Below are 25174 nucleotides of genomic sequence, written 5' to 3' on the forward strand. Positions count from 1 at the left end.
CTCCAGGCACTGAGCTAGCTATGAGCACAGAGCCCGATGAGGGGCTCGAACCCATGAGCTGTGAGATTGTGACCTGAGCTGAAGTTGGATGCTCAACTGACTGAGCCACCCAGGCACCCCTATTTTTATTGTTTTAAATATTTATTTATTTTTGGGAGAGCACAAGCTGGAGAGGGGCAGAGAGAGGGTGACAGAAGATCCGAGTTGGGCTCCGTGCTCACAGGCTCACAGCAGTGAGCCTATTGTGGGGCTCGAACTGACAAACTCATGAGATGACCTGAGCTGAAGTGGAACGCTCAACCACTCAACCGACTGAGCCACCCAGGTGTCCCACTGTGTTCACTTTAAACTGTGATTAGTTTGTCTGTTGCTGTGTCACAAACTGAAAGTTAGAACATGCTTTAGTTGTCTTACCTGCAGTGCTGTGTGAAGCCATGGGCCAGGGGGAAGCTGTGGAAGGGGAAGACCTTTCTTTCCTTGCTCCTGGAAGCTCTGGTTCTTCTAGAACTGGGGTAGGGGAAGGCAGAAAATGTGGTCAGGGGCAGGAGTGTTGTCGCTGAGCAGTGAAGTTGTGAGCTGGCCTCCTGTCTCTTGGGCCTGGTAAACATTTAAAGCAGACATTTCACAGAGGCTTCTATGGGGTCTTGGGAGATGTTTCACCTGCAGTTCCCTTTATTTAGGCAAATGTGATCTCCACGTGCATGGCTGCTTGCTTCCTTGGCCCCTAGGAACCCAGGATTCTACCCCTCCGTCTCTCCCAAGGCTCCCCCAGCCTGCCTTCTCTCACGCTGGGCCCACCTCTGACCTGTTCTCCTGGAGAAGCTCAGAGCAATGGCAGGTCTCCTTCACTCTGCAGCCGTAGTGGCTCGCTAGCTCATCTCTCACCTGACCCGCCAGCCAGAAGTTAGACAACCGTGTTCTTTCTCCCTACCTTGGGTCACACATCAGGCTTTCTGATGAGTCCCACGTACATCCCTTTCTCTTGACATTAGGTGACCCCAACCTTTTACTTGGGTGAGAAGTGAGAGAACACTTTTCTTTAGAAAGTAAACAATTCTCCAAATATCCTGTCTCCTCAGTCTCTAGTAGTCTTTATGTGATCTAGTAACTCCTTTGGAATGTAACACCTACTGTTTCATGGTGCTCCAGCCAACACTTTAACACCCTCTAAGTATCTGTGGGGTTTTATTTACTTGTTTGAAATTCTTTTTTTATTAATGTTTTTTATTATTTTGACAGAGAGGGAGTGAGAGAATCCCAAGTAGGTTCCTTGCTGTCAGCAAAAAGGCAGATGTAGGGCTTGATCTCACCAGCTGTGAGATTATGACCTGATCTGAAATCAAGAGTCAGATGCTTAACTGACTGAGCCGCCCAGGCAGCCCTACTTGTTTGAAATTCTCATGTCAGAAATGTGTTGTTTGGAAGAAGCGTCTGTACTTCCTCTACACCTATAAACACATGCCTATACTTAGGCAGAAAGTGCTTGGAAAGAACAAACTTCCAGAGTCTCTGACCAGCCCATGGGTTCTCTCTTACCTCAGCAGACTCTAAACTCTTGGAACTCTTCCAACTGGTGGCCCAGGAGAAGGATCAGTAACCCTAGGACCCAGGGGACACACAGTTCTTAGGATGCCTGCAGCGGGGAGGAACAGGGCATGCCCAGACACACCAATGGGCTGTCTTGCCTATGGCCCCCTCTCCCCTTGCCTTGAAGACGTGAATGTGCTGCAGGGCTGCTGGGGGCACTGCTGAGCTTAGCATGTTTGAGGACTCCAAGGACCAAGGAGAGGCCAGATACCCCAGAAGGTATCCTGAACCCGAAGGGCTTACTCGAGATGAGGACAGGAAGTAAAGGTGGACATGGTTACAAGAGGGCAAAAAACATATTACCCGAGGTCCTTCATAGTGTAGACCCCAGTCTATTTGGGTTTCGTGTTCTTTACTCCAGCCGCACAAAACCACCTGCAATTTTCTAAACATGCCATGCCCTTGCATATTCTCATTTTTCTACATGCTGTTCCTTCACAATGGAATATCCTCCTTATTCCCAGCCCCAGTCTATTGCTCCTAGTCAAACATCAAAGCCTGGGTCTAATTTTCTGTGAAGACTTCTCGCTACTTTCCCCATGGGGCTGCTGTGCCATTTTATCCATGTCTCAGTTCCAGCCATCACTGCTTTATTAACTTGCCTCTCCTTGCTCCCCAGGAGACAGTGATGGTCTACGACATAGACTCATTCATTATTGTGCTCCTACCACATGCCATCGTGCATCACTGTTATGGGGACTTCTCTTAGATCTCTATAGCTGTGTAACAATTGACCACAAACTTGGTAGCTTGAAACAACACACATTCATCTGAGTGTCTTTTCTTTCTTTTTTTTTTTAAGTTTATTTATTTTTGAGAGAGACTGAGAGGAAGTGAGATGGGCAGAGAGAAGGAGAGAGAGAGAGAATCCCAGGCAGGCTCTTCACTGTCAGTGCAGAGTCCAGTGCAGAGTCCAGTGCAGGGCTCGGACTCACAAACAGTGAGGTCATGACCTAAGCCGAAATGGGACGCTTAACCGACTGAGCCACCCAGGCGCCCATAATATCTCAGTTTCTGCAGGTTAGAAGTTCTCTATGATGAGGCTGAATTCTCTGATCCGAGTCTCACTGAGCTGACATCAAGGTGTTATTGAAGGCTCAGGTTCTCACACGGAGTTCAGGATCCTTTTCTAGGCTCACTGGATTGTTGGCAGAATTCATTTCTCAAAGCCGTAGGACTCATGTCCCCATTTTCCTGCCAGCTGTTGACCAGTAACTACTCTCAGCTCCTAGTAGCCACCCGCAGCTTCTTGCTATGTGGCCTCACTAGGCAGTCCACAACACTGATACTTGCTTCCTTCCAGGCTAGCTGGAGCACATCACAGATTTCTTCTGCAACCAGCCAGAGAGAACTCTGCTTTGAGAGAGAGGGTTCACCTGCTGGGATCAGGCCCAAGCAGGATAATCTTCCTTTTGCCATATGATGTAACATAATCACAGCAGTGATATTTCATCATATTCAGTGAGTTCCACCTACACTCAAAGGGGGTGGGGGTTATATGAGTGTGAGGGTTTGCTGGGATCATCCTAGAATATTGCCTGCCACAGGGCTCAATGAATACTATCAAATAAGATGTGTTATGGAAATTTGTAAATTATAAGCACTGCTATTCAATTGTAGTTTTTTCCCCCCTCTTGTCACTTTGCGAGACCTTTTAAGTTGCTCCCAAATCTGTGTTGAGTACAGAATGGTCAAGGATGTTGTATGTGACGTAACATAAGGAGGTCCCTACAGTGAGTGCAGGTAGCACTGGGAATTCAGGCTGGGCGGCAAGACCTGGTCTGGTAGCTGACTGGCTGGATTACCTTAGGCTAAGTCCCTGAAACTCTCTGAATGTCAGATTTCTCATTGTGTGTGAAATGAGGGGGTGGGACTAGATCATGTATAAAGTTGGCCAGCTCTAATATTCTGGAATTTCTAAGACTAAATCATACTGCTCAAATTAAAATCTAGCCAAGTGACTCACAATATCCAAATTCACTAAAATAGTTCACAAAAGAATTTCATTATAGAAGAAATTACAGTGATGTGATTTTAAGAGAAAAAGGCAATTTTGTTTTAAAATGAAGCCATCGCTATATTGGTCGAACCTGCCTAAATATAAAGCAGGGTACACAACTACATTTTTAATACTTTACATAAATGGTGAAGAATATTGTCTTTAGATGACATGTCTGTCCAGTTATGTTCAGAAGTGAATTTTCTCCAAGAAATTAAAACCTGATACTGTTTTACAATTTGAATTAACTCCATTGATGATGAGTGAATAACCATCAAAGGCAGCCCTCAAATATTATGAATCAATTCACTGACTACGTGTAAAGCATGTTGAGATTCTTATATACATTTTTGAAATTTATATCCTTTTTTTGTTTTTCTCAAATGAAGCCTTTTTCACTAGGATAATTATTCTCTTCTACCTCCAAAAAAAAAGAATTCTAATTTTAAACAGGTATTATTAAATCCCACTGAAATAGGCTTCATGCAGATGTATTTGTTAAAACATCCCTTTATTGACTGTGCACAGTTATTAACAATTCACATTTCACTTTATCTACTGAGTGGAAGAGCATTTATTCTTTCATTAAAAAGTTAAGCCCTTAGGGCAGCAGCAGGGATGCAGAGCCTTCCTATAAACTGCACTGTCCAGTGTGAATGTGAAATGCTTCCATATTAATACAAAAGGGAAAAATAAATAAAACAGACTTCTTCCACCCGCCATCATCCTCATGCTGCCATACACTCCTCTCATTTTATAAAATGCCCACAGGTAAACCGTTCCCACATCAGTACTGCCACCAGTTGGAAAAGCAAGGTCACATTTATTGGGCACCACCTAGTCTAGAACGTTGGTAGGGTGTGTGAAAAGCCATGATCGTGTCCGCAGGAAGATGCCATCTGGACAGAGAGGGTGGAGGATCATAAACCTTGCTGCTCAAGTTTCTGGAGCTGCTTTTCAAGTTTTGAGATGTCTACTCGATGCATCATCAGAAACTGGCCATTCAAATGAAAGACGGGGATGTCAAATTTATACCTTTCATACCAAGCAGAGTTTTCTGGAAGTGTGATGTCCACCTCCTGTAAAACAAACTGAAACAGAGACAGACTAAAGCTCTGAATTTTGGAGACCACAGAATGATACAACAGCCACAGTGTCAACCTGATGCCCAGACTCGCTCTCATGTGGAGGGTTTTGCTGTGGTCTGTTTGAGGTCCCACGTGATCTCATGTTCCTGATTTCCACATCTTAACTGATTTCATTATATTCCTTAATTCTCTGTTTGGCTATTTTTCTGTCACACCTATTAACATTCAGCATCAGGTCACCACTCCATTTCCAGTGAAATAAAATATATCCCAATCGGGAAGCTGAGAATCAAGACAGATGTGCCTTGCAATGTGAGAACACGAAAGGTGTCATGGTTTGCTACAGGAAAACACTTCCGTAGAAATGAAAGAGTAAGATAAAAGGAATGGGGACCAAAGTTTAAAGAAAGTATAAACATTGCACCTCCTCGTTAGCTTTGATTCATATTAAGAGAGTAGGAAAACCAGCACTGCTCAGAGGAAATCACTTTGGGGTAATGAGTTTGGTGGAAATTAGCACTGAAATCTCTCTCTGAAGAGTAGAAAGAAAATTTAAATGAAAAATCATTTAATCTCTTCCTAAAGAAAGGGTCCAGGCAGACACTCTGTACTACCTACACTATCCATCCCATATACATAAAGCCACACTCTGTTAGGCAGGTATCCCCTGCTTTTTGAAAGTTTGCATCAGGCCACTTGGCTGTTATGAAAGACCTACATTAGTACCCATTTTGCTAACTGAGAAAACCAATCGGAATGGGACTTTTGCTTTCATGAAAGAAGGTGAAAAGTGAAAACAGTGTTCAGTGTTTGGCCACACTAGAGCCATGGCGCACTGTGAGCAGCGGGAGTGGCACCGCCAAGCTCCTTCCCTGAGAACCTATGTGCAGCATCTCAACATCCAGTCCCTAGAGCTTTGAACTGTGTCTGTGAGCATCTGTGCCTTAGCTTGGCTTATTCTGTGCATCCATTAGCAAGATGTGTCCTGAAGTATCAGGAAAGCCTGAGAGAGGTTATTTTTTGGGTCTCTGAATGCTAAAAAATTTTTCTACATAAATTAATGTTAATTGCTCCTTTGCTTTCAACCACTTCGGCTTATGAAGACTGGATAGGAATGCTCTACTTTCAGATAGCGGAGGGGAAAACCGGTGTTACCCTGTTTTTATAAGGCTCCAGAACTTCCTTGGCTTCATCACAAAGGGGACATGGATCCTACAGGAAGGAAAAAATAAAGCCATTAAATCCAAAGAATGACATGTAGCCTGACAAAAACCACAAGAAGCAGATTATGCTTATTTTGAAGGATTTTTTTTACCAGGTTAATTATACTGTTTTATTTCCAAAGCAAAACATTGCCATAGAATCCTATAAATAGCTAGAGTTTCATGGTAAATGGGCTGTCAGCACTTTTTTAGTGGTTTTGATTTTTCACGATAAATAAATCTACCTATACATAAATGTATACACATATATACTAAAGTTAGATGCTTATATCTGTTACACACGTATGTGTGTATACATTATATACACCTATGTATGTATCACATATACATGGATAACACAGTAAGCATCTAGATTTAGCATATACGTGTATATACACAGACACACCATAAATTTAGATGCTTATATTTTTTTTGTTACTAGCTTTATCTAAATCATATTGGGGAAGATTATCTTTCATTGACTCCAGTCCGAGGGCTTTGTCCTTCCTGTGTCAGGAGCACTTTTCTGGCCTGGCTGACATCACCAGAACAGCCGAGCGTCTGAGTCGCCTGCCTGACTTTCCTAATCAGTCCACAGGAATAAACTCATTGAGATGGAGTTAGATAGTGATTGCCCCACCTTCAAAAAGGGAGAAATCTCTATTTACTTCGAGTCATGTCTGTACCAGCTCTATTTAATGGTTTGCCTGTTTTCTCATGACAAGCGTCAGCAATAAGCTTCCCAGGTTGATTCTATACCCGAGGAGCACACAGGTTTTAGTGCCTGTTGTTTGTATTCTTTAACCACCTAGTGGGGAAATCTATTGAGAATGCTATGGATCTCTGGCAGATTTCAGAATCTTCTCAGCCCTAGACTCTGTGAACAGTGACTAGCTATAGGTTCTCTTGCATGAGCTCAAAATAGACTCACCGATGCTTATATAAATCCTGCTTTTTAACATGACAGGAAGAGGTGAGCTGTTATATAAAAGAAAGGCCCCTCCTCCAGCTTCACTCCCAGCTTGTTTTAAAATAAGGACCCAGATCCTCAAAAGGCAGTTTTTCTTCAGAACGGTCTTTCTGGCCCTAACTTCCTGCTTCAGAGAATTAGGTCCATCATTTATTATGAGCATTATCAACATACAGATTGTGAAAAGTCTGTTATGTTTCAAGATAATCATGTTGAAATTTTCTGAGAAAGTTACAAAGAGTCAACAGAATTTTTTTTACATTTATTTATTTTGAGAGAGAACAACAGAGTGCACAAGCTTGCATGAGTGGGGGAAGGGGAGAGAGAGAGGGAGAAAGAGAAATCCAGGCAGGCTCTGTGCTATAAATGCAGAGCCTGATGTGGGGCTTGATCCCACAAACCATGAGACCATGACCTGAACCGAAATCAAGATTCAGATGCTTAATCAACTGAGCCACCCAGGCACCCCCAGCAGAGGATTTAATTTATTTTCTTTTTAAAGTTTATTTATTTATTTTGAGAGAGAGAGCAAGAATGCAAGTTGGGTAGGGGCAGAGAGAAAGGGAAAGAGAGAGAATCCCAAGCAGGATTCATGCTATCGCAGAGCCCGAGGTGGGGCTTGAACTCATGAACCATGAGATCAAGACCTAAGCCGAAGTCGGATGCTCAACCTAGCCAGCCAGGTGCCCCCCAACCAAGGATTTTAAGAGCAAATGCAAAACAGGAACAAGCTAAACTACAGAAGGACCAAATATAGCAACGTTTTGCTTTTATAGTAAAAAACTTTGGTAGAACCTAGATCATGTTTTCTGTTTTTGTAAATATGGAGGTCTGTGCAAATTATCATGTGTTTATGTATTTTTATGAGGAAAGGTTCATCAGATCTTAAAGAGGCCTATGAACTGAAAAAGACCAGTGGTCTGGACCATTCAAACATTTTTCTCTAGGATTTCCATGGCACCAAACGAGCACTTATTCACTCTGTCCCTGAAATAGATGGACATTTGTTCGGTTGGCCGTCCCACTAGCCTTTCTTGTATCACAGGAATTCTGTGATTCTACCTCACAGAGGCCACTCTCAGCAGTTGCTGACTCCATCCCTGAACAAAAAGAGTGGAACACGACAGGCTGAGTCCGTCAGCGTATCCTATCCCTCTTCCCTATTGACTTGAGGGTGAGTCCATCAGTGCATCCTGTCCCTCCTCTCTGTGAATGGCTCAGGGATTGGCCAATCTTATTACATGCCTAATGACTCAAATCAAGGATTCAATACAACTTTTAAGCTAAATGGAAGATTAGTGTGTTTCTTTTCTTTTCTTTTGCAAATGTTTTTGGCTAACTTGGCTGTTGTTCAAACTGACAAATAATGCAGAATTGTTAGGCTGACTGAGCACCATTAACCTTCAGGGATTATTTTATTTTTGCAGTTAATTCTCATACACATTTCTCGTCTGTAGACACAGATGAAATATTCTTATTCCATATTTTCCAACAATGCAATGTATACTTATGGATATGAAGAGTATTATAGATAAACTAGCCTCACCAAGAAAATCAGTTTTATTATTTTATTTAATTTTGAGAGACAGAGTACGAGTGGAGGAGAGGCAGAAAGAGAAGGAGACACAGAATCTGAAGCAGGCTCCAGGCTCTGAGCAAACGTTCAGCACAGAGCCTGATGCAGGGCTCCAACTCATGAGATTATGACCTGAGCTGAAGTCGGATGCTTAACCGACTGAGCCACCTAGGCGCCCCAAGAAAATCAGTTTTAAAAATGACTTAAACTTTGTCCACAATAGCTAAAACATGGAAAGAGCCTAAGTGTCCATCAACAGATGAATGGATCAAGAAGATGTNCAATAATAAAATGTATAAAAAATTAAAAAAAAATGACTTAAACTTTGATCTGACAGCCATCAGATATTTGTACGTTGCTAAAATGCCTGAAATCTGAAAAACCTAATAAACAAGAGAGCTTTTTTGCTTGAATCGGGACTATTATTCACTAAAGTTAAGTCTATCACCCTGTACTTTATTTCTTTCCTTGATTATAGGTCACACAAAGAAATGTTAACTAGCAAAAGGAAATTCAGTAATGTTTGTATTATAAATTTCAGGGGGGGAAAAGCTCTTAAAAATTTTAAACAGTGATGGCTTCAAACTAGTGTTAGGGATAAGAAAACAAGCAATGTCAATCCTTGTTACTAGTGGCTTTGGTATTTGCAGAGTTGCCTGTTACTGCAACTTACTTGTGGTACTTCTGCCGTCATTCACAGATATCTGAGGACTTGCACAGAGAAGGGAAAAACTTGAGTTACCCAAAGCGTACATTCCCAGCTGAGGTCAAACAAGACAATGATCTGCCTCTTGTTTCAGGTCTCCTATTGTCACCAAGTAGCCTTTTCATGATCTACTGATGGCCATGCTTTTTGCATGTTTGTGCTTTTTGTTGATTTTGCTATCTAGAACCATCCCCCCACACACTGCTGAAGTGCTTTCTAGTGTTTCTAAGCACAAGAAGGCTGTGATGTGCCTTACAGAGAAAATACTGTGTTAGATAAACTTTGTTCAGGCATCAGGTACGGAGCCCTTGGCCATGCATTTGCTAATGAATCAACAATATATACTAAGTGTCTTTAAACAGAAACATATGTTAAACAAGGTTATGTATCAATCAGTTGACCAAAACATTGTGGCCAGAAGCTCACAGGAATTGAACCTGTATTTCCCCTGGGAGCAACAGTTTAGTGTTTGCTAATTCAGTGTTTGTGGTGACTTTATAGAACAGAACTACCACAAATGACAATAATTAACTGTATTTCTAAGTGACATATTTATAAACCCCATCTATTCTGATAGTTCTTTCTTCTGATGTAGGGATCAAATGACTATTAAATATATTAGTTTCCTAACTGGAAATGGTGAGACAGTGAGGTATCTGGGTAGAAAAGAGGGTATGCTGATAGTATGGTGCCTGCTTGGGATTCTCTCTCTCTCTCTCCCTCTCTCTCTCTCTGTGTCAATCTCTCTCTCTCTCTGTGTGTCAATCTCTCTCTCTCCCCCTCTCTCTCTCTTCCCCTCTCCCTCTCCACCTCTCCCTCTGCCCGCCTGCTCGCACATGCACACTTTCTCTCTCTCAAAATAAACAAATGATTAAAAGAAAAGAAAAGAGAGTAGTGCTGTTGTAAGTGGATCTGAAAAAATGGAGGAGCAGGTGTGAGGCAAGTTTATTCCGTTGCTTTTCTTCCAACTTTTCTCCTTTCTTAAATGTACAACTCTCTTCATCCAACATTATAATACTTTTTTGTTTTTGAGGTAGTCATTTTACTTTTTCACTCTGTACCTTTGTAAATAAGGTCAGCACAGGCAGAACAGTCTTAGAGGCAGAACGATTTCTCAAGAGGAGTCGAAAGGAGTATTTGGCAAGTTGCGTGCTATTTCCTTGAAACCAGAGCATCTTAACTCTGCCAAAAGAAAAGAAGACCAGTAAACTTATGTGCCCTAGATTTTGCTGTTTATAATATGAACAGTAAGCTGCAGGCCTCTGATGGAATTTAAAGACTTGAGAACTTCTTGGAGTCCAGGAGTGTCAGAGGCCCAGATGTCTGGCACATCTCCACGATGCCTCAATATCCACTGTATTCCAAACGAAACAGAATTGAAATGGGAAAATACCCATATTTATGGTTGAGCTGTGTGCCCCATCACTTGGTGTCTCCAAGCAAACTGCATGGGTTTGTTAATGTGAATACAAAATTAAATTTCACCTGCAGACTGTGCCGGCATCCTGATGATTCCCTAAAATGGGGAGGCTTCCTGAGATGGTTTTTATTTGCAGACATAGCTTATCTTATAGGCAAGCATTCAACGACACACAGCCACCTTCATGGGAAAGGAAACAGTAATTAAACAGCACAAATCCCCAAATGAAGGTTAAGGCTGTCTTTTAGGAGATCCATGCTCCCCTCTGCCACAAAAGATAGGGAAGCACAGAACATTATGAAGAGGAGCAGAGGGGAGAATTAAGAATTCGGTCAAGTTGACTTCTCAGCAACAAAGATCTACTCAGCTCCTTCAGTATTTTAAAAGGAGTCTGCCATCATTTTTAAAAGCCTACATAAATGTACTGGTGTTACTACTGGCAATACTCCAATATGAACAGCTTGGTAATAGCATGTCAAACACTAGGCTTTGAAGCTCCCCCATTTTGCTACTATTCTCCACATAAGACAGCCTACTTATTCCTAGTTATTCTACTGAGCCCCCAGTTTAGTCCTTAAAACTGCAAAATACAGTAATTCCACTTTTAAAACACAGATGCACAGTTGACTTTATCATGAATCAATATTCTCAAGATGAATTCATTCCTGGGATCTCCATTTCTCAACTTTGCTTTACTCTCTCTCTCCAACTTCACCTTACGTTCCCCTCTCTTATCTTGGCAAGCTGCAGCCACAAAGATTCTCTTTTGTTCCTTGAATACCCAAAGACCATTTCTTCATCAGCATCTCTGGACTCAAAGTCCTTCTGCAGGAAAAGCTCTAAAGTAGCTTCTCATCTGGCCTGGGTCATGCCTTAGTGACTACCTTACCAAGTCTGGCTAGCCCACCACACTGCCTCACTACAGTTTTTTTTTTTTTTTAAATGTTTATTCATTTCCTGAGACAGAGACAGAGAGACAAAGAGAGAGAGAGGGATGGAGAGAGAGAGAGAGAGAGAGACAGAGACAGAGACAGAGAGACAGAGACAGAGTGCAAGTTGGGGAGGGGCAGAGAGAGAGAAGGAGACACAGAATCTAAAGCAGGCTCCAGGCTCTGAGCTGTCAGCACAGAGCCTGACATGGGGCTCGAACTTATGAACTGTGAGATCATGACCTGAGCCAAAGTCGGATGCTTAAGTGACTAAGCCACCCGAGTGCCCCAGTTTTCTTTCATCTTTTACTGCCTTAAACTATTTATTTTCCTCTGTGTCCCTTCTACTACAATGTGAGTTCCATAGGGGCAGGTGCTTGTTCACCCCACTGTCCCCAAGCATCTGTAATTAACTCGGTACATAGTAGGTGTTCCTATATTTGATCAAATATTTACAGTACTGGAGTGAGCCTTTCTCCACCTCTTTAGTCTCACTTCTAACCCTGATCAGGCATTCAGTGTGCACAGTGGTCACTAATTGAGCAGATCACATGTCACAACTAAAGACTAGTGTTCTTCAGGCTGCCCACAAGAATATGGGCACTACAGATGGTCCCAACCCCTTCACTGCCAACTCAGATCTCTGCCTACTCTGCTCTGCAGAGCATGACTCTATTAATTATGTGCTAATCTCTATTGCTGACTAGGCTTCTTAGTGTAAGATTAGTCTTAAATTCATTTCAAATAGAATGATATGATTTTGGAGAAGAATATCATCCCATATCAAACTAATGTAAAGACCAGAGGACAAAAAGATTGGATTCTGATCTGTGAAAACAATAACCTTTCCTTCACTCTTAAACTGGTAGCCTTCCACTTTTCCCTGGATCTCCCGGCTACCTGAGTGACCTCCGTAATGCTTAAGAGAGAATGTGATGAGCACTGTGCAAGGATCTGCTACCCAGCATTATTCCAAGATGGAAAGTGGATCTAAACAAGTTCACAGGATGCTACCCTCACCAAGTGTTAAGGCCTGGCATACACATTTTCCATAAATCCAGCAGAGTCTACAACTCCAATAGGTAAATGTGATTGGAAACAACAACTTCCAAGCATGGATTTGTCTACACAGGACATAAATCGGGGGNTGTTAGCCATGTTTACTCTAGGAACAGTTTCTCCCTCGTTGGTTTTGAGAAGGCCCTCTACCCACAGTGACACATCTTCCTGTGGAATGGAATTTAAAAAGCTGAGCTATTATGAAGGAGAGAGGAAACACAAAATTTGTTTTGTTAAAGACAGAATGACAGATCTCAGAAATGAGAAGGATCAGGCCTCCTGTGTCAGTGGCCTAAGACTATCACCAGTACAGTGAACTGTACCTACATGCTTCTGGTGGAGGGTTTAAGATTTATGGAAATCTGGCTGGTACGGAAGAGAGAGTTTACTGCTTTTACCTAGCTGAGTCGAGGTGTTAAGGCTTTAAAAAAATTCACATTCACAGTGGAAATCGGCTTCAGTATTTCCAACATGACAGAACACAGCATGTGGTCTTGGTTGCACCCAAGACAAATAAAACCTGTCACAGTAAACAGAGATGCTGTTCATTCCAGATTTGCTGAAATATTTGTTCACCAAACCCAGAAAGCCCAGTCTTCAGTGATGCTGCAACCATTCTGTTCAAAACTCATTCTCTTTCGGGGCGCCTGGGTGGCTTAGTCGGTTGAGTGTCTGACTTCGGCTCAGGTCATGATCTCACAGTTCGTGGGTTCGAGCCCCGTGTCGGGCTCTGTGCTGACAGCTCAGAGCCTGGAGCCTGTTTCCGATTCTTTCCGAGTCTGTGTCTCCCTCTCTGACCCTCCCCTGCTCACACTGTCTCTCTCTCTCTCAGAAATAAAATTTTTTAAAAAAATTTGTTCTCTTTCCACTGTCTGTCTCCATCTCTAACTTTTCTCATGTACTTAATCATTTAAACATGGCATATTTGTTTGCTGGGAAATGCCTTAGCATTATGTCCTTTTAACTACCTGCATATCTTCCAAATGTCCAAAGGCACATGTATTTGACCACATTGTTAAATTAACTTTTTCTTTATATGCGCTGTATGAGAATATTAGAGTATGATATTAACAAAGTTCCCTATACTTGTCCTAGACAGAAATAATAGATCTTAAGGCTGAACTTCTGAACACTGGAATCCACTTAGTTCTAGAAATAAATGCAAATTGATATACTCCAATCGGAACTCTATAATACTCTTCCTAGAATATTTTACTCACTCTGTAAACCCTAATACTCTTGCTGTCAATGTCACACTCACTGAATCATGCCTTCTTGAAGTAAAATCTTAATACAGGCTACTCTGTCAATGTGACATTTTCATTAGCTCTATTATTTTTGAACAGTATCTCAGCATTATAAAAAAATACTGTGAAAGGCAGTCTCCATCTGTTGGCTCATGACTGGGAAAGGACAGCACCTTTTTGATTATGTCATTGAATTTAGTCATGAAACTTGTGTCCTTACTACACACAGGCACAATTTTATCCTTTGTATTTTATTACATGCCTCTGTGATATGAGCAAAACGAGCTGTGTTCATAATATCAAAGAAGCACAATTGGGTCACCTTTGTCACAGACCAGAAAAAAAAAAAAAAAAGTAAAAGGCATAAGACTGGATTTAGAATGTGCCTAAAACAAATTCCACAGCCTAACAATAAAGAGGGTGACTCCTGCTGTTTCAAGTCCACTGCTGCTCAGAGGCGTGGATCACCCTGAAAGAGAAAGGGAATGCCAGCTTTTCAAAAAACTGAGGCTGACTCCAGTGGTCTTTATGGCAGAATCAAATACAACATGGGGGAGGGCTGATTGGACCCATTCAGTCCTCCTTGAAGCAGGATAAGGAAGATAACTTAACTTTATAGCATTTTCCCTATGAGGCACTCAAGAGCATACTATTAAAGCAACTGATTACAGTGCAGAAAGAAGCCAGGGCCATTTGAGCCTTTATTAAGGATTATTCATTTCTTGCATGAGATGCTGCCCAGACCAGGGCTGTGTATCACTTATGTGGGGTCCCTGGATTCTTCAAACACTGCGTGTGTCTGATTAGAAGGGACAACATTGTTCTCACTTGAGTAGAGAGACTGACCTTCACTGACCAGAATTTTTATTTCGTACAAAGAATCCTTTTGGCACAGCCAAATCTCCATGCTCACATGATCCCTCATCAGCAGGCTGCAGTGTTAGTTCATGTGCAAAATGGAAAAGTCTGTCTAAGCCCAGGTACTGCCTTGGTTATTAACAGGTAATGCTGGAGCTTCTTCGCAAGAGTATAATGTAAATTTAATGCTGAGCTGACATTAACCAAACACGATTACAGCAGCTCTTGCTGAACGTGTGTTCCACAAGGAGGGGCTCAGGGCTTCCATTTAGTCATTTCTGCCATAGGAGAGGCTAATTCCTCATTTTGCATTCATCACCACCTGAGTAAAACATTCCTATTTTTACCCGAATAACTAGAAACACACGCGTGTACGCACCCATGCATGCGCGTGCACACACGCGTACCACACACCTCTACTGGGAACAAAAGCCCGTCATTTCAGATTACTGAAAGTTTATATAATGAGGTGCGTTTGCTCTGAGGGGACCCATCTGGGTCACTGGGCTCGACCAGGGAAACAGGGCCACATGTTGCCTCACCAGCACTCCTCTGTGTCACCTGTGTCAAAACCTCCTTCTCTCCCAAACAAGTGGGAGCCCAGCCTGGGATCTTGGGTGACAAGGACGGGCAGCATAAAGGGATGCAACTGAAGCTGAAAATGGAGCAGATACTGTGAGGCATCAAGCCCCAGGGGGGAAGCAGGGCTAGAATGAGGCCACAGAATAGAGGCAGAGAGTGGGGCCCTCCGTCACTGACACGGGTGGGGCCGCAGGTGCTCAGCTCCGCAGCCTCTGCAGTCAGAGTGCCCGGCCAGGGGAACTGCCTATGACGTGGAGCCAGCTGAGGCAAGATGTTGCGATAAAGGTCTGAGCTGGCCACCTGCCCGTGGGCCCACTTGTACATGGCATCACGTGGAGCTCCCTTCTTCTCTTCTTTTTTTGAACTGTGGTACAATGAACATTTTATTAGTTTCAGGCATACAAACTAATGATTCGCTATGTGTTCTCTACTGTGAAACAACCAGCACAGCTCCTTTCTGACCATGCAGTAGGACTGCTGATTCGAGCCCACACGGCACATGAAAGCATCCGTTATCCCCAGACCCGGGGAACAAGAAGCGGCCTCTCACACCACATGTCCGCCTCCCTTCCTGCAGCTTCTTTTTCCAGATTTCACTGCCAACAGCTTCACCACACGGGGGGCCAGAGAAGCCAGCAGAAAATCAGTCCCAGAAAGGAATGACTGGTCACATGAGTGCCTAGAGACAAAACCCCATTTTTTCCTCTTCAAATTACTACCATGACTATGGGATTTCCGGGTATCTGGATGTCTCCATCCCACGGTCTATACTCAGTGGTGCTATGTTAATTTGCATTCAGCACACTGTTCTGGCTTTAACTGTCTGAAGTGTGGGACCTGCCAGTACAGTAAGATGACAACTGCACGGAAGGTATTTACACCCACCACTTAGTACAAGCGTTGTGTCCCCGTATCCTACCTCCTTCAAATTCTCAGGAAAAGTAAGGCTGGTTTTCTTCATCCTACTTGGTTTAGCCCATTTTTTCCCCTCCAAGGAAAACTCTTACATGGCAGAGTCACCTCCACACACTAGATAAAAGCAACAAGAATAAAAGAGGGATATACTTCAGTGGATTCAGGAGAAGAGAGTTAAATTCTTAAACAATATAAATACAGAAGGGATTACAACCGGGACATATAATGGCCACCTCTAAATGCGGTGAGGGAAAAGAAGAGAAGAGTACTGTGGGCTGAGATCAGAGGTGGCTTCACTAGAGAGGGTCCTAAATCATCTAGGATTTGGATACGTACACAAAAGGGGAAACATCCCGAAGCTGGGGTTAGACACAAAGGCACTGTAGTACGAATGTCATGGCCTCTTTGATGCGAGCCACTGAAGGGTTTTAAACGAGACGGTGATGTGATAAAAGCAGTGTTTGGAAGAGTGATCTAACAGCAGCTTGCAGATAGACAGCAGAGGAAAGGAGGACAGACAGAGGCGAGAAAGAGTTAGAGGTCATTTGTGACAGCTTGGGTGTGGGAGGAGAGTCATTCATTTATTCAACAATTATATGACGTTTTCCATGTGATACATGCTATTATAGGTGCTGGGTTCAGTGGTGACCAGGAAAGCAAGGTACCTGCCTTCATGGCATCCATATTCCAGTGATGCTGGAGTCAAACAATATCTGATAGTGACAAGTAGAAGAAAGGGAATAAGACAAGGTGATGTGATGGTAATTAAGGCAGGTCCCTGAAGTAAGTATTCTGAGCAGGGGTTGGTTTTGCTGAGACTAAAGGCTGAGAAGGTGCAAAAATCTGAAGGAGACATACTTTGGAGAGAGGAATACTAAGTGCAGTGGCTTTGAGGACAGCCTCGGCGTACTGGAAGAAACAAATAGGAGTGTGCGGCTGAAGCAGGGTAAACAAGGGAGGGGACAGGGCTCAAAAATAGTCTGTGGGGTCGGATCACCTATGTCCTCGGGCGCTATTTTAAAGTTTTAATTACAATTAGATTTAGAAGAAGGAAGTGACATGATCTTATATACATTTCTAAAAGATCACTTTAGCTGCTGTGTAAAGAATGGATGGGGGTTGGGGGTCAGGGACCCCATTAGGGGGCCTCTGCAGAAGTCAAGGTAAGAAAGGATGGTAAGCGAAGGACAGAAATTGGGCCAACAGAACTTGGCAATGAGTTGGATATGAGGACTTAGATGATGGTACAGACAGTTCCAGTTTTGGCCTTGAGCCTCTGGTGGGTGGCAAGCCATTTACTAAAATAAGGAAAAGTGATGCACGTACAGATTGAGGAGTATATGGGACTGACACCTCTGTTAGGGACAAGTTGGAGTTCATGGAAACAGTCACCATCTAGGTTTGGTATTCAGGAGAGAAGCCAGGACTGAAAAAAAAAATTTGGGATTCTGTCACTTATGGGACTGTTTTTACACCTATGGCAACGGATGAGATCATCTGTTTAAATAATCTAGAAATTAGATTATTTGAATGATACAGAAAAAGAAGGGGGCCCAGGACAGACTTCTGAGGCAGTCCAACATGCAGAAGTTGTGAAGAGGAGGAGCCAGCAAAGGAAGCAGAAGGCAAGGCTGGGGAGTTGCAAGGGTACCCAGGGAAGTGTGTCGTCACGGAGGCCAAGGGGAGAAAGTGCTTCCTGAATGAGAACAGGTGTAGTGAAAGAAATCTGCCACAAATCAGATGGGATGGGTCTGATGTTGCTCCAAAGCAGTGAAATCTTCCAACCAAGGCCTACCCCTAAGATGAACTACCTGTCTAGTTTTTGCCTAAAACAACATCTTAACTAAAAGTGGATATTTCTGGTGAGGACGGAGGCAGTGGTTTGGAGAAGAGTGAAGGAAAACACTAATTGGGTAGCTTCAAAAGAGATAATAAATGTAAAAAACCTTTGTATAAACTATAAAACAGAATAGAGAAATCAGCCTTAAGTTTATTACTAAAATAATACTAAAAGGTATTGTTACCAAAAATTATGATGCTGTTTCTATTGACTAAAATGTGCTTTTACTGGCCTCAATAGGAAGATTTAAACTTCTACTATAGCAGTCTCAGAAACAGGAAATTGCAAAACTGGAAAGACATTTCAGAAAGAAATAGCTGAAAACTTTAGACTGTGGATGTTACTTAAATAGGAATTTCTAAGGCAGGATATCGCTGATTGAACCAACATATTTATCTTCTACTCAGGTCACAAAGCTCAGGTAGGTGAGACTGGATTTCTTTCTAGACCTCTTAGCTTCCTCAGGTTTCAGAAAATTACAGAATAGGGCACTGAAATGTAGTTTTTGAGAAGTTGAGGTTTCCCCTTGATAGGTTTTAGACCAAGGCCAGTTCCTTTCCAGTTGCTTTTCCTGATACTTGCCATTATGTTTTCAAAGATTAAAAAATTCAGCTATTTTTAACCAGTGATGTGCTCAGTGCACATACATCAGACAAGCTGCTTGGAAATGGCAAAGTTAGATTTTTATTGATCATCTTTCAAGACGAAATCTGTTCCAAAGTAATTTTGAATATTTTAGGACAAAATACACGTAAATAACACAGCTCCCACTAAATCATCAGCACAAATGGGTTACTTCCTCGTTTACAGTTTCAAATATCACTCTTCATACAGAGTTTCAGCTGGAATTCTGCATGTTTGAATTCCTGGGTGCATTTCCGGGTGAGGATTTCATAAATATAAATCCTGAAGACAGACAACTGTCTTAGCTCTGAGATGCTGGGCAATTCCTCATCTGTTTAAGCTTCAGATTCATCAGCTGTACAACATAAATGCGACCCCTTGTCCTGTTATCTCATTTATAGAGACAGAGAAACTGTGCCCACAGGCTGTGGTATCAAATGTCCTACTGATCAGAGAAGAGGCATCACACACTGAAGAAAGGGCATGGCAATAGCCTGGGGCTTTGAAAGGCCCCAAACAAAGAAGCTAGAGTAGTTTTCAACTAGACCATTTAAAGAGGACCATAATTCCCACAGAGATCCAGGGAGAAGTGTAAAGGTGCTTGCTCACTGCACACTGGCTTCTCCAGCTCCTCAATCATAACCAAGAAGCCTTGGCATTGGAAAAGACCCAGCAGAGGAGGAGACATTAGTGTTGCCAGCCACTCATTTTGCAACTGTTTGAGCAGCTGAGATGGAAAAGTGCCTCCAAAGAGGCAGAATGTATTTTTCTCTCTTACTAATTGACACATTTAAAAAATAATTTTTAATGACAGACCCTCGTCATCTCTGCACTCTTCTCCCCATCCAGAAGCACCCTTGTGTTTGCCTCGCAAGCTGACAAATGTGAGGCAGAAGGGGAGAGGAATCTTTCATGTGAACAAGTTTGTTTTAGAATCTCTGGACCTTAGCAGTCACACTTTCCAGATCATTGCTTTTAGAGGAGTCTGCTTGGTAATGGGGTTGGTGCACATGAAAATGTTGGGGAAGGGTTTGCAGAGAAACATTCAGCTGAGAAAATCAAAACAAAGATGCTAATCAGAAACAGCAGTGTACCGTTACTATACATTCCCCCTAGCACCCGGAAGTCCAGAGGGGATTCTGCACTAATTCGTGTTAACACAATAGGGCTAGCACACACTGTACCCCTCCTCTCCTCCGAAAGACACTGAGTCAGCATCTGGCCCGGAGCCAGAGAGGCATACTCTGAATTCAGAGTGTGCAACAATGTTCAGTACAATTACGACATAATGGCTGCAAAGCTGTTCCTGAAAGCCAAGAAAACCTGAATAATGTGGTTGGGTTATATCATACATGAGGGCTTAATAGAGTTTAAAAACCAATTTGAAAATTCCTTCATTCCATAAAGATGGCATTAAGATGAGGGCACAATCATTCTAGGATGGGAACAAAGTGCATAAGGACTTATGCTGACTCCTTTCCACATTATCCTTCTTAACCAAAACGACCCATTCCCCTTGAAGATATCTGTGATATTTAAGGCTGACCCAGAAAGAAGGCAATTTCAGTAAAGTATCTTAGTTTTATTGTACCCAGCTAGTAACGACAGTTTCCTTACTATTTACAAAGCACACACTCCCATTTCCAAAAACAACTATTTGCAATTCAAAATCCATCCATCCAGGCAATGTCTTCCATTCATCACTAATACTACACCATTTCCAATTCACCTTGCCAAAGAGGCAAAGTTATCCTCATGACCACCCAAGACCTGAAAAGACGTTTCATTCATTTTTAGCCATTTTGTAGCAAGTGACTTTGGAAACTTTGACTTACTAAATCCAGCATTTTCTTGGACTTGAGATTCTGACAATACCTAGACCTCATTCTGGATGTTGGGATCAGTGTACCCACAAGGTCCTGCTCCCACAACCCTCAGTTACAGAAGAGTCTACAATCCTCTGACTCCTACTCTGTGACAACATCTATCATGGGATATCTTCATATTTTGGAACTGAGAGGTGACTTTGAAGATCCCCTTGCTTTATGGATAAAGAAACTAATGTTTAACTGAAACCTTTCACACTGCTTTCTTCGGTTCATTTCTCGATGCTTTTTTCCTTGAACAATGGCTTATTTTTATACATAATGAGACCCACACAGAATTTTCAGAACTTGAAGGGATCTCCAAGTTCAACCTCCTTTCTTCCAAAGGAAAAAAAAAAAAAAGAACCCCAAAACCTCAGAAAGCTTTATACATAAATCCTCCAACTATAGCAAATAACAGATACCTCATTTTGTTTAAGCCTTAATTTAAGGATGGAGAGTGAGGAAAGGCTCAGCTTCAGACAGCAGAATTCTTTTATTATAAGAATGAGGTTCTGGTCTCTAAATCTAAGAAGATTAACTTCACTTTTGAACCTGGAGAAACTGAGCTGAACTTAGATCTCCTTCCCCCCAACCAGTCATAGGTCCTAGGCTGCCTCAACTGACTGAATTTCTATTAAGTAACAGTATCCTTCCTCTTGGCTGACTGGAAGAACTACGTATATTAAAAAGTAAAGAGTAAAAAAAAAATATTTAAAAATAAGAAAATAAATAAAAAGTAAAGAGTTAAAAATCAAATCATTGAACCTCATATCCTTCCTCCTGACTAAACTAGAAGCCATTTCCCCAAGATTTCATGATTAATACAAAAAAGTACAGGAACAAAGAAAGGAAGTTCGTGTGTTTCCAGAAGTAACATTCTGGTTTCTGCGGCAATCCCCTGGGCAACAGAAGGGAGCAGTGTATCCCACACACCTGCCCCATTACCACACAAAAAGCAGTCAACTTGCAACTCCTTGGGAACGTAAGCAAAGTAGAAAAGATGATTGTGGCTTTCTTTCTGTGTTTCTTGGGTAAACTAGCCTTAAAATAATGACCATACATAGATCCTCTATCCTTAAGGCAGGACAAAACGAAGATATTAGTGCCCTAGGTAAGCTAGCAATTTAGCATCCCTTCAAAAGGACACTCTTCAAATATTTGCTCAAGGGGTCTTTGGGTGAGGAGCTGAGCATGGCAGGCTGGATGGAGAGTGTAGACAGGGCTCTTGGAGCCTTTCAGCTTGCATCCCCATTCAACACAACCAAGGCCCCGCAGCTAAACAGGTCCTATCTCCCTGGAAAGCAGTTTGGTGACCACATAGACATAGAGATTCTCAAATACGCACTTCCCTACTCCAAGCTGTTCATCAAAGCATTAGTATCTGCAGTATTTACAAGTGCACCTAGTAATCTCTTGAAAGATTACTGTTTTATATCCCTTTCTCTACCTGTTGCGTTCCCAATGATGTTATAGATCCAACCTCTCTTCAGGGACACTGTCTTTTCATTTCTAAAGCATGTACTGAGTGTTTGTAGCGTGTCAGGCACTAAAAATATGAGTGCCAAGATACCTTCTTTGCCTTTAAGGACCTCACACCTTGGGCAGAAGAAAGATTTACAAAATACAATACTGCAGTGATGAAGCCTCTAGTAGTAAAACGGTTGTTACTAGAGACTCTTGGTGAGATGCTCTGAAATCCTGGGAGATGGATACTTTGTTAAAGTAAAGGTATTTTGAGTTTGCTCTGGAAATCCCATCTTTGGTAAGGATTAGAACTCCAGTTTCTTGTAACTGGGATGTTAGAGATGTGGGACAATTATCTATGAGAGACATAGCCAAGACATCACATTTTGCATATTCTTTCTCAAATGATTTTGTCCCTTGAACTTGCTATGGGGACGGACCAAGGAAGCTTGCCTAGTCCCGCTACCTGTGTGGATCCCTGAATCCAGATGGTTTCTTCCCTTCAAAATAATTGCAAACGAGATTAAAACTGCATGCAGGAACTATCCCAGCTGGCTTTTGGCTTCCTCTGACGTACACTCCTTGAATAAAGCAATGGCGAAATTAGATTTAAAATAAGGAACATAAAAATCCTTATTATTTGTACCATATTACCTCAAGGTCTTGCTGCGTGTGAAACTGGCATTAGAGTAACTGAATGCATCAGCCAGCTAGACTATGCACATGTTATGAAATACAAAAACTTTAAAAATAAAAAAATAACTTATTTTGAAGGCATATCTCCACATTGCCTCTGGGTACTTAAAGGTACAACAAAGCCAGGCATCTGGAATAAACTAGAAGTACCATTTAATAAATTCCCAAGTTGGAAAATCCTCATTTCTATACCTTCCCCGCCATCCATCCATCCAAGTAAAACCGCATAGCGACGTTTTCCTCTAATGAAAGAGACCAAAAAAAAAAAATACTGATTCTTCCTCAGCAAATGGCTACTACGGACCACAGCAAACATGAAGAAAGGAAATCTGGGGAGCATGCCTGTCTAAAGCACCAGTGCCAGCAATCCTAATTTTTACCACAAGACCCTTCTGGTTCCAGGCAATTCTTCAGCAGAACAGAACCCAGGTTATTAGGCTATGACATTTCGCACAGTAGCAGGATTTAGTCCTGCCTTACGCTGGAATTACTATAATCACTCAGTATTTCCAGGGGACACCTCTCTTTCCAAGTGTTTTAAATCTCAATGTATACAACTCCAAATAAAGAGCAAGGAGCTTCATATGCACATTCGTAAGTTATTTCTCATAAAACTACTAAATGAGAAGACTGGCCTGTAATAGCTACCTCAACTTGTACAGCGCCACGCACACTGAGACATGGCTCCAGTATGTCTTAACTAGTTGCTGCTTAACCAGGGCAATGTGTAGTTAAAAGAGCCCTGCTAAATGTTGGGAAGTGCTAGAAATAGAAAGTGTTGGGGGGTTAACAGGTCCTAGACACTATTCCTATTCTGGAGGAGCTTACAGCTTGGGGTCAAGTTGGGCCACACTGTATGTATGTATGCGTGTATATATATAATATATATATTATATATCACATTATAATTAATATATACATATATATTTTAAATTTAATTTTATTCTTTAAAAAATTTTTTAAATGTTTATTTATTTTTGGGAGACAGAGAGACAGAGTGTAAGCAGAGAGAGGGCAGAGACAGAGGGAAACACAGAATCTGAAGCAGGTTCCAGGCTCCAAGCTGTCAGCAAAGAGCCTGACACAGGGCTGGAACCCACGAAACGTGGAATCATGACCAGAGCCAAAGTCAGAGGCTTAACCAACTGAGCCACCCAGGCAACTCATATATATATATATATTTAAGTGGTCTACAATATAAAGTACTATATGAAACACTTTGTATTAAGAAACAAGAATAAAATTCATCCAGGGAAAAACCTTGTTAAAGACAGCATTAGAAAACAGGCACTTGCCTATTCATGTTAGTAATTTCACTGGGACTTCTTTACCTCTGGACCTATTAAAAAACTGTATGAGATACAATTGGGTGGCTCAGTTCCTTGAGCATAAGACTTGATTTTGGTTAAGATATGATCTCACAGTTGTACGACCGGGGTCCCCTCTCCCCCACTCCCACCCCCAGGGTATACAGCCTGTTTAGGATTCTCTCCTCCCTCCCTCTCCCTCAAAAAACAAAAAATCGTATCTGGTGGTATTCATCAGGGGTGACCGACAAGGCTAAGTATTTGTTGAGAATTACACAATCTCTGATTTATTCTCCCATTGTTCACCACCCAGGGGACAGCTTTTGCCAGTAAAGCTGAGAGGCCCAGAAAGCCCCGGGGCTCACAACATTGCCTACTGCACCTTTCAACCTTTTTACCCTCAATTAAAGGTCAACATGGCTGCTCAAAAATATTTATTTAAAAAGGCAGTCATCTCAGCAGGCTGCCAATTGAGATTATATTACCAGTTCACTGAATTCACTTAAACCCGGGACTGGGCATCTGTGAAAAATTGGAAAGAGAGTGAAGCTGAGATGTTTTCTGCTCTCTCTAAAAAGCTGCCTTTTCCCGCTCGTTATTTTGTTGACTTCCCAGAGCGTCATCGCGCGCGCGCGCGCGCCCACCCACACACGCACACGCGCGCGCACGCACACGCCAATAATCTCCCCTGCAGAGGCTCGTGCATTTACGGCTCCCGGTTTAATTAAAATCCCCCTAGTAACAATCGAAATCGGCAGCGTGTGGCACAGCAAAGGGCTCGCGTGCCCCGCCTCCGTCCCGCGCGCGTGCGGGCTCCGGGCGGGGACCNNNNCGGTGCGGGCGCCGGGCGGGGCCCTGAGCGCCCACCTGCAGCAGCTCGGCCACCCGCACCCACCTGAGCCGCCCGCCGCCTACTTCGCCGCTTCCGCTTCGCGCCAGGCACTTCCGCCCCAGCCGGCCCGGCGCCCGCCCCCTGCCCTGCGTTTCCGCCCCGGCCTGCAGCCCCTCGGATTTCAGGCTTTCTCCTCGGGTACCTCTTTTGAGGGTTGCGGCCGCGCCTCGGCTGATTCGCTGTTTCGCGGGAAAAGAGAAAGGCAAAAACCAAGGTCAAACTGTGAAAAACACATACACAGACAAAACAGAAAAAGGCCACGGAAGAGTGACCCAGTCTGTTTGGGAACCATTTAAGGCAACTTTTTGAAAGGCTATTTTGACTCATGCTTGGCGTTTGTTCACT

At 42.6% G+C, this 25174-nt stretch overlaps 1 protein-coding gene across 3 annotated transcripts; it reads right to left on the bottom strand.

The window, feature by feature from the left end:
- Positions 1–4233: 4233 nt before the first annotated feature.
- On the bottom strand, positions 4234–24876 carry CUNH5orf63 (chromosome unknown C5orf63 homolog). Of its 3 annotated transcripts, XM_077768909.1 has the most exons (5): positions 24833–24844; positions 16143–16252; positions 10190–10310; positions 5830–5886; positions 4234–4677 (listed from the first exon to the last, which is right to left on the bottom strand). In XM_077768909.1, exons 3-5 carry the CDS (start codon positions 10301–10303, stop codon positions 4507–4509), a joined length of 342 nt encoding a protein of 113 aa, XP_077625035.1. In that variant the 5' UTR covers positions 10304–10310; positions 16143–16252; positions 24833–24844; the 3' UTR covers positions 4234–4506. The 3 variants fall into 3 exon arrangements, with proteins under 3 accessions (XP_077625035.1, XP_077625036.1, XP_077625034.1); XM_077768910.1 differs by lacking the exon at positions 16143–16252 and having other exon boundaries at positions 4234–4665; positions 24833–24876; XM_077768908.1 differs by lacking the exon at positions 16143–16252 and having other exon boundaries at positions 24833–24876.
- Between the last annotated feature and the right edge of the window lie 298 nt (positions 24877–25174).

This window comes from Crocuta crocuta, unplaced genomic scaffold, assembly GCF_008692635.1.
Source record: "Crocuta crocuta isolate KB4526 unplaced genomic scaffold, BGI_CrCroc_1.0 scaffold64, whole genome shotgun sequence".
Classification (NCBI taxonomy): domain Eukaryota; kingdom Metazoa; phylum Chordata; class Mammalia; order Carnivora; family Hyaenidae; genus Crocuta; species Crocuta crocuta.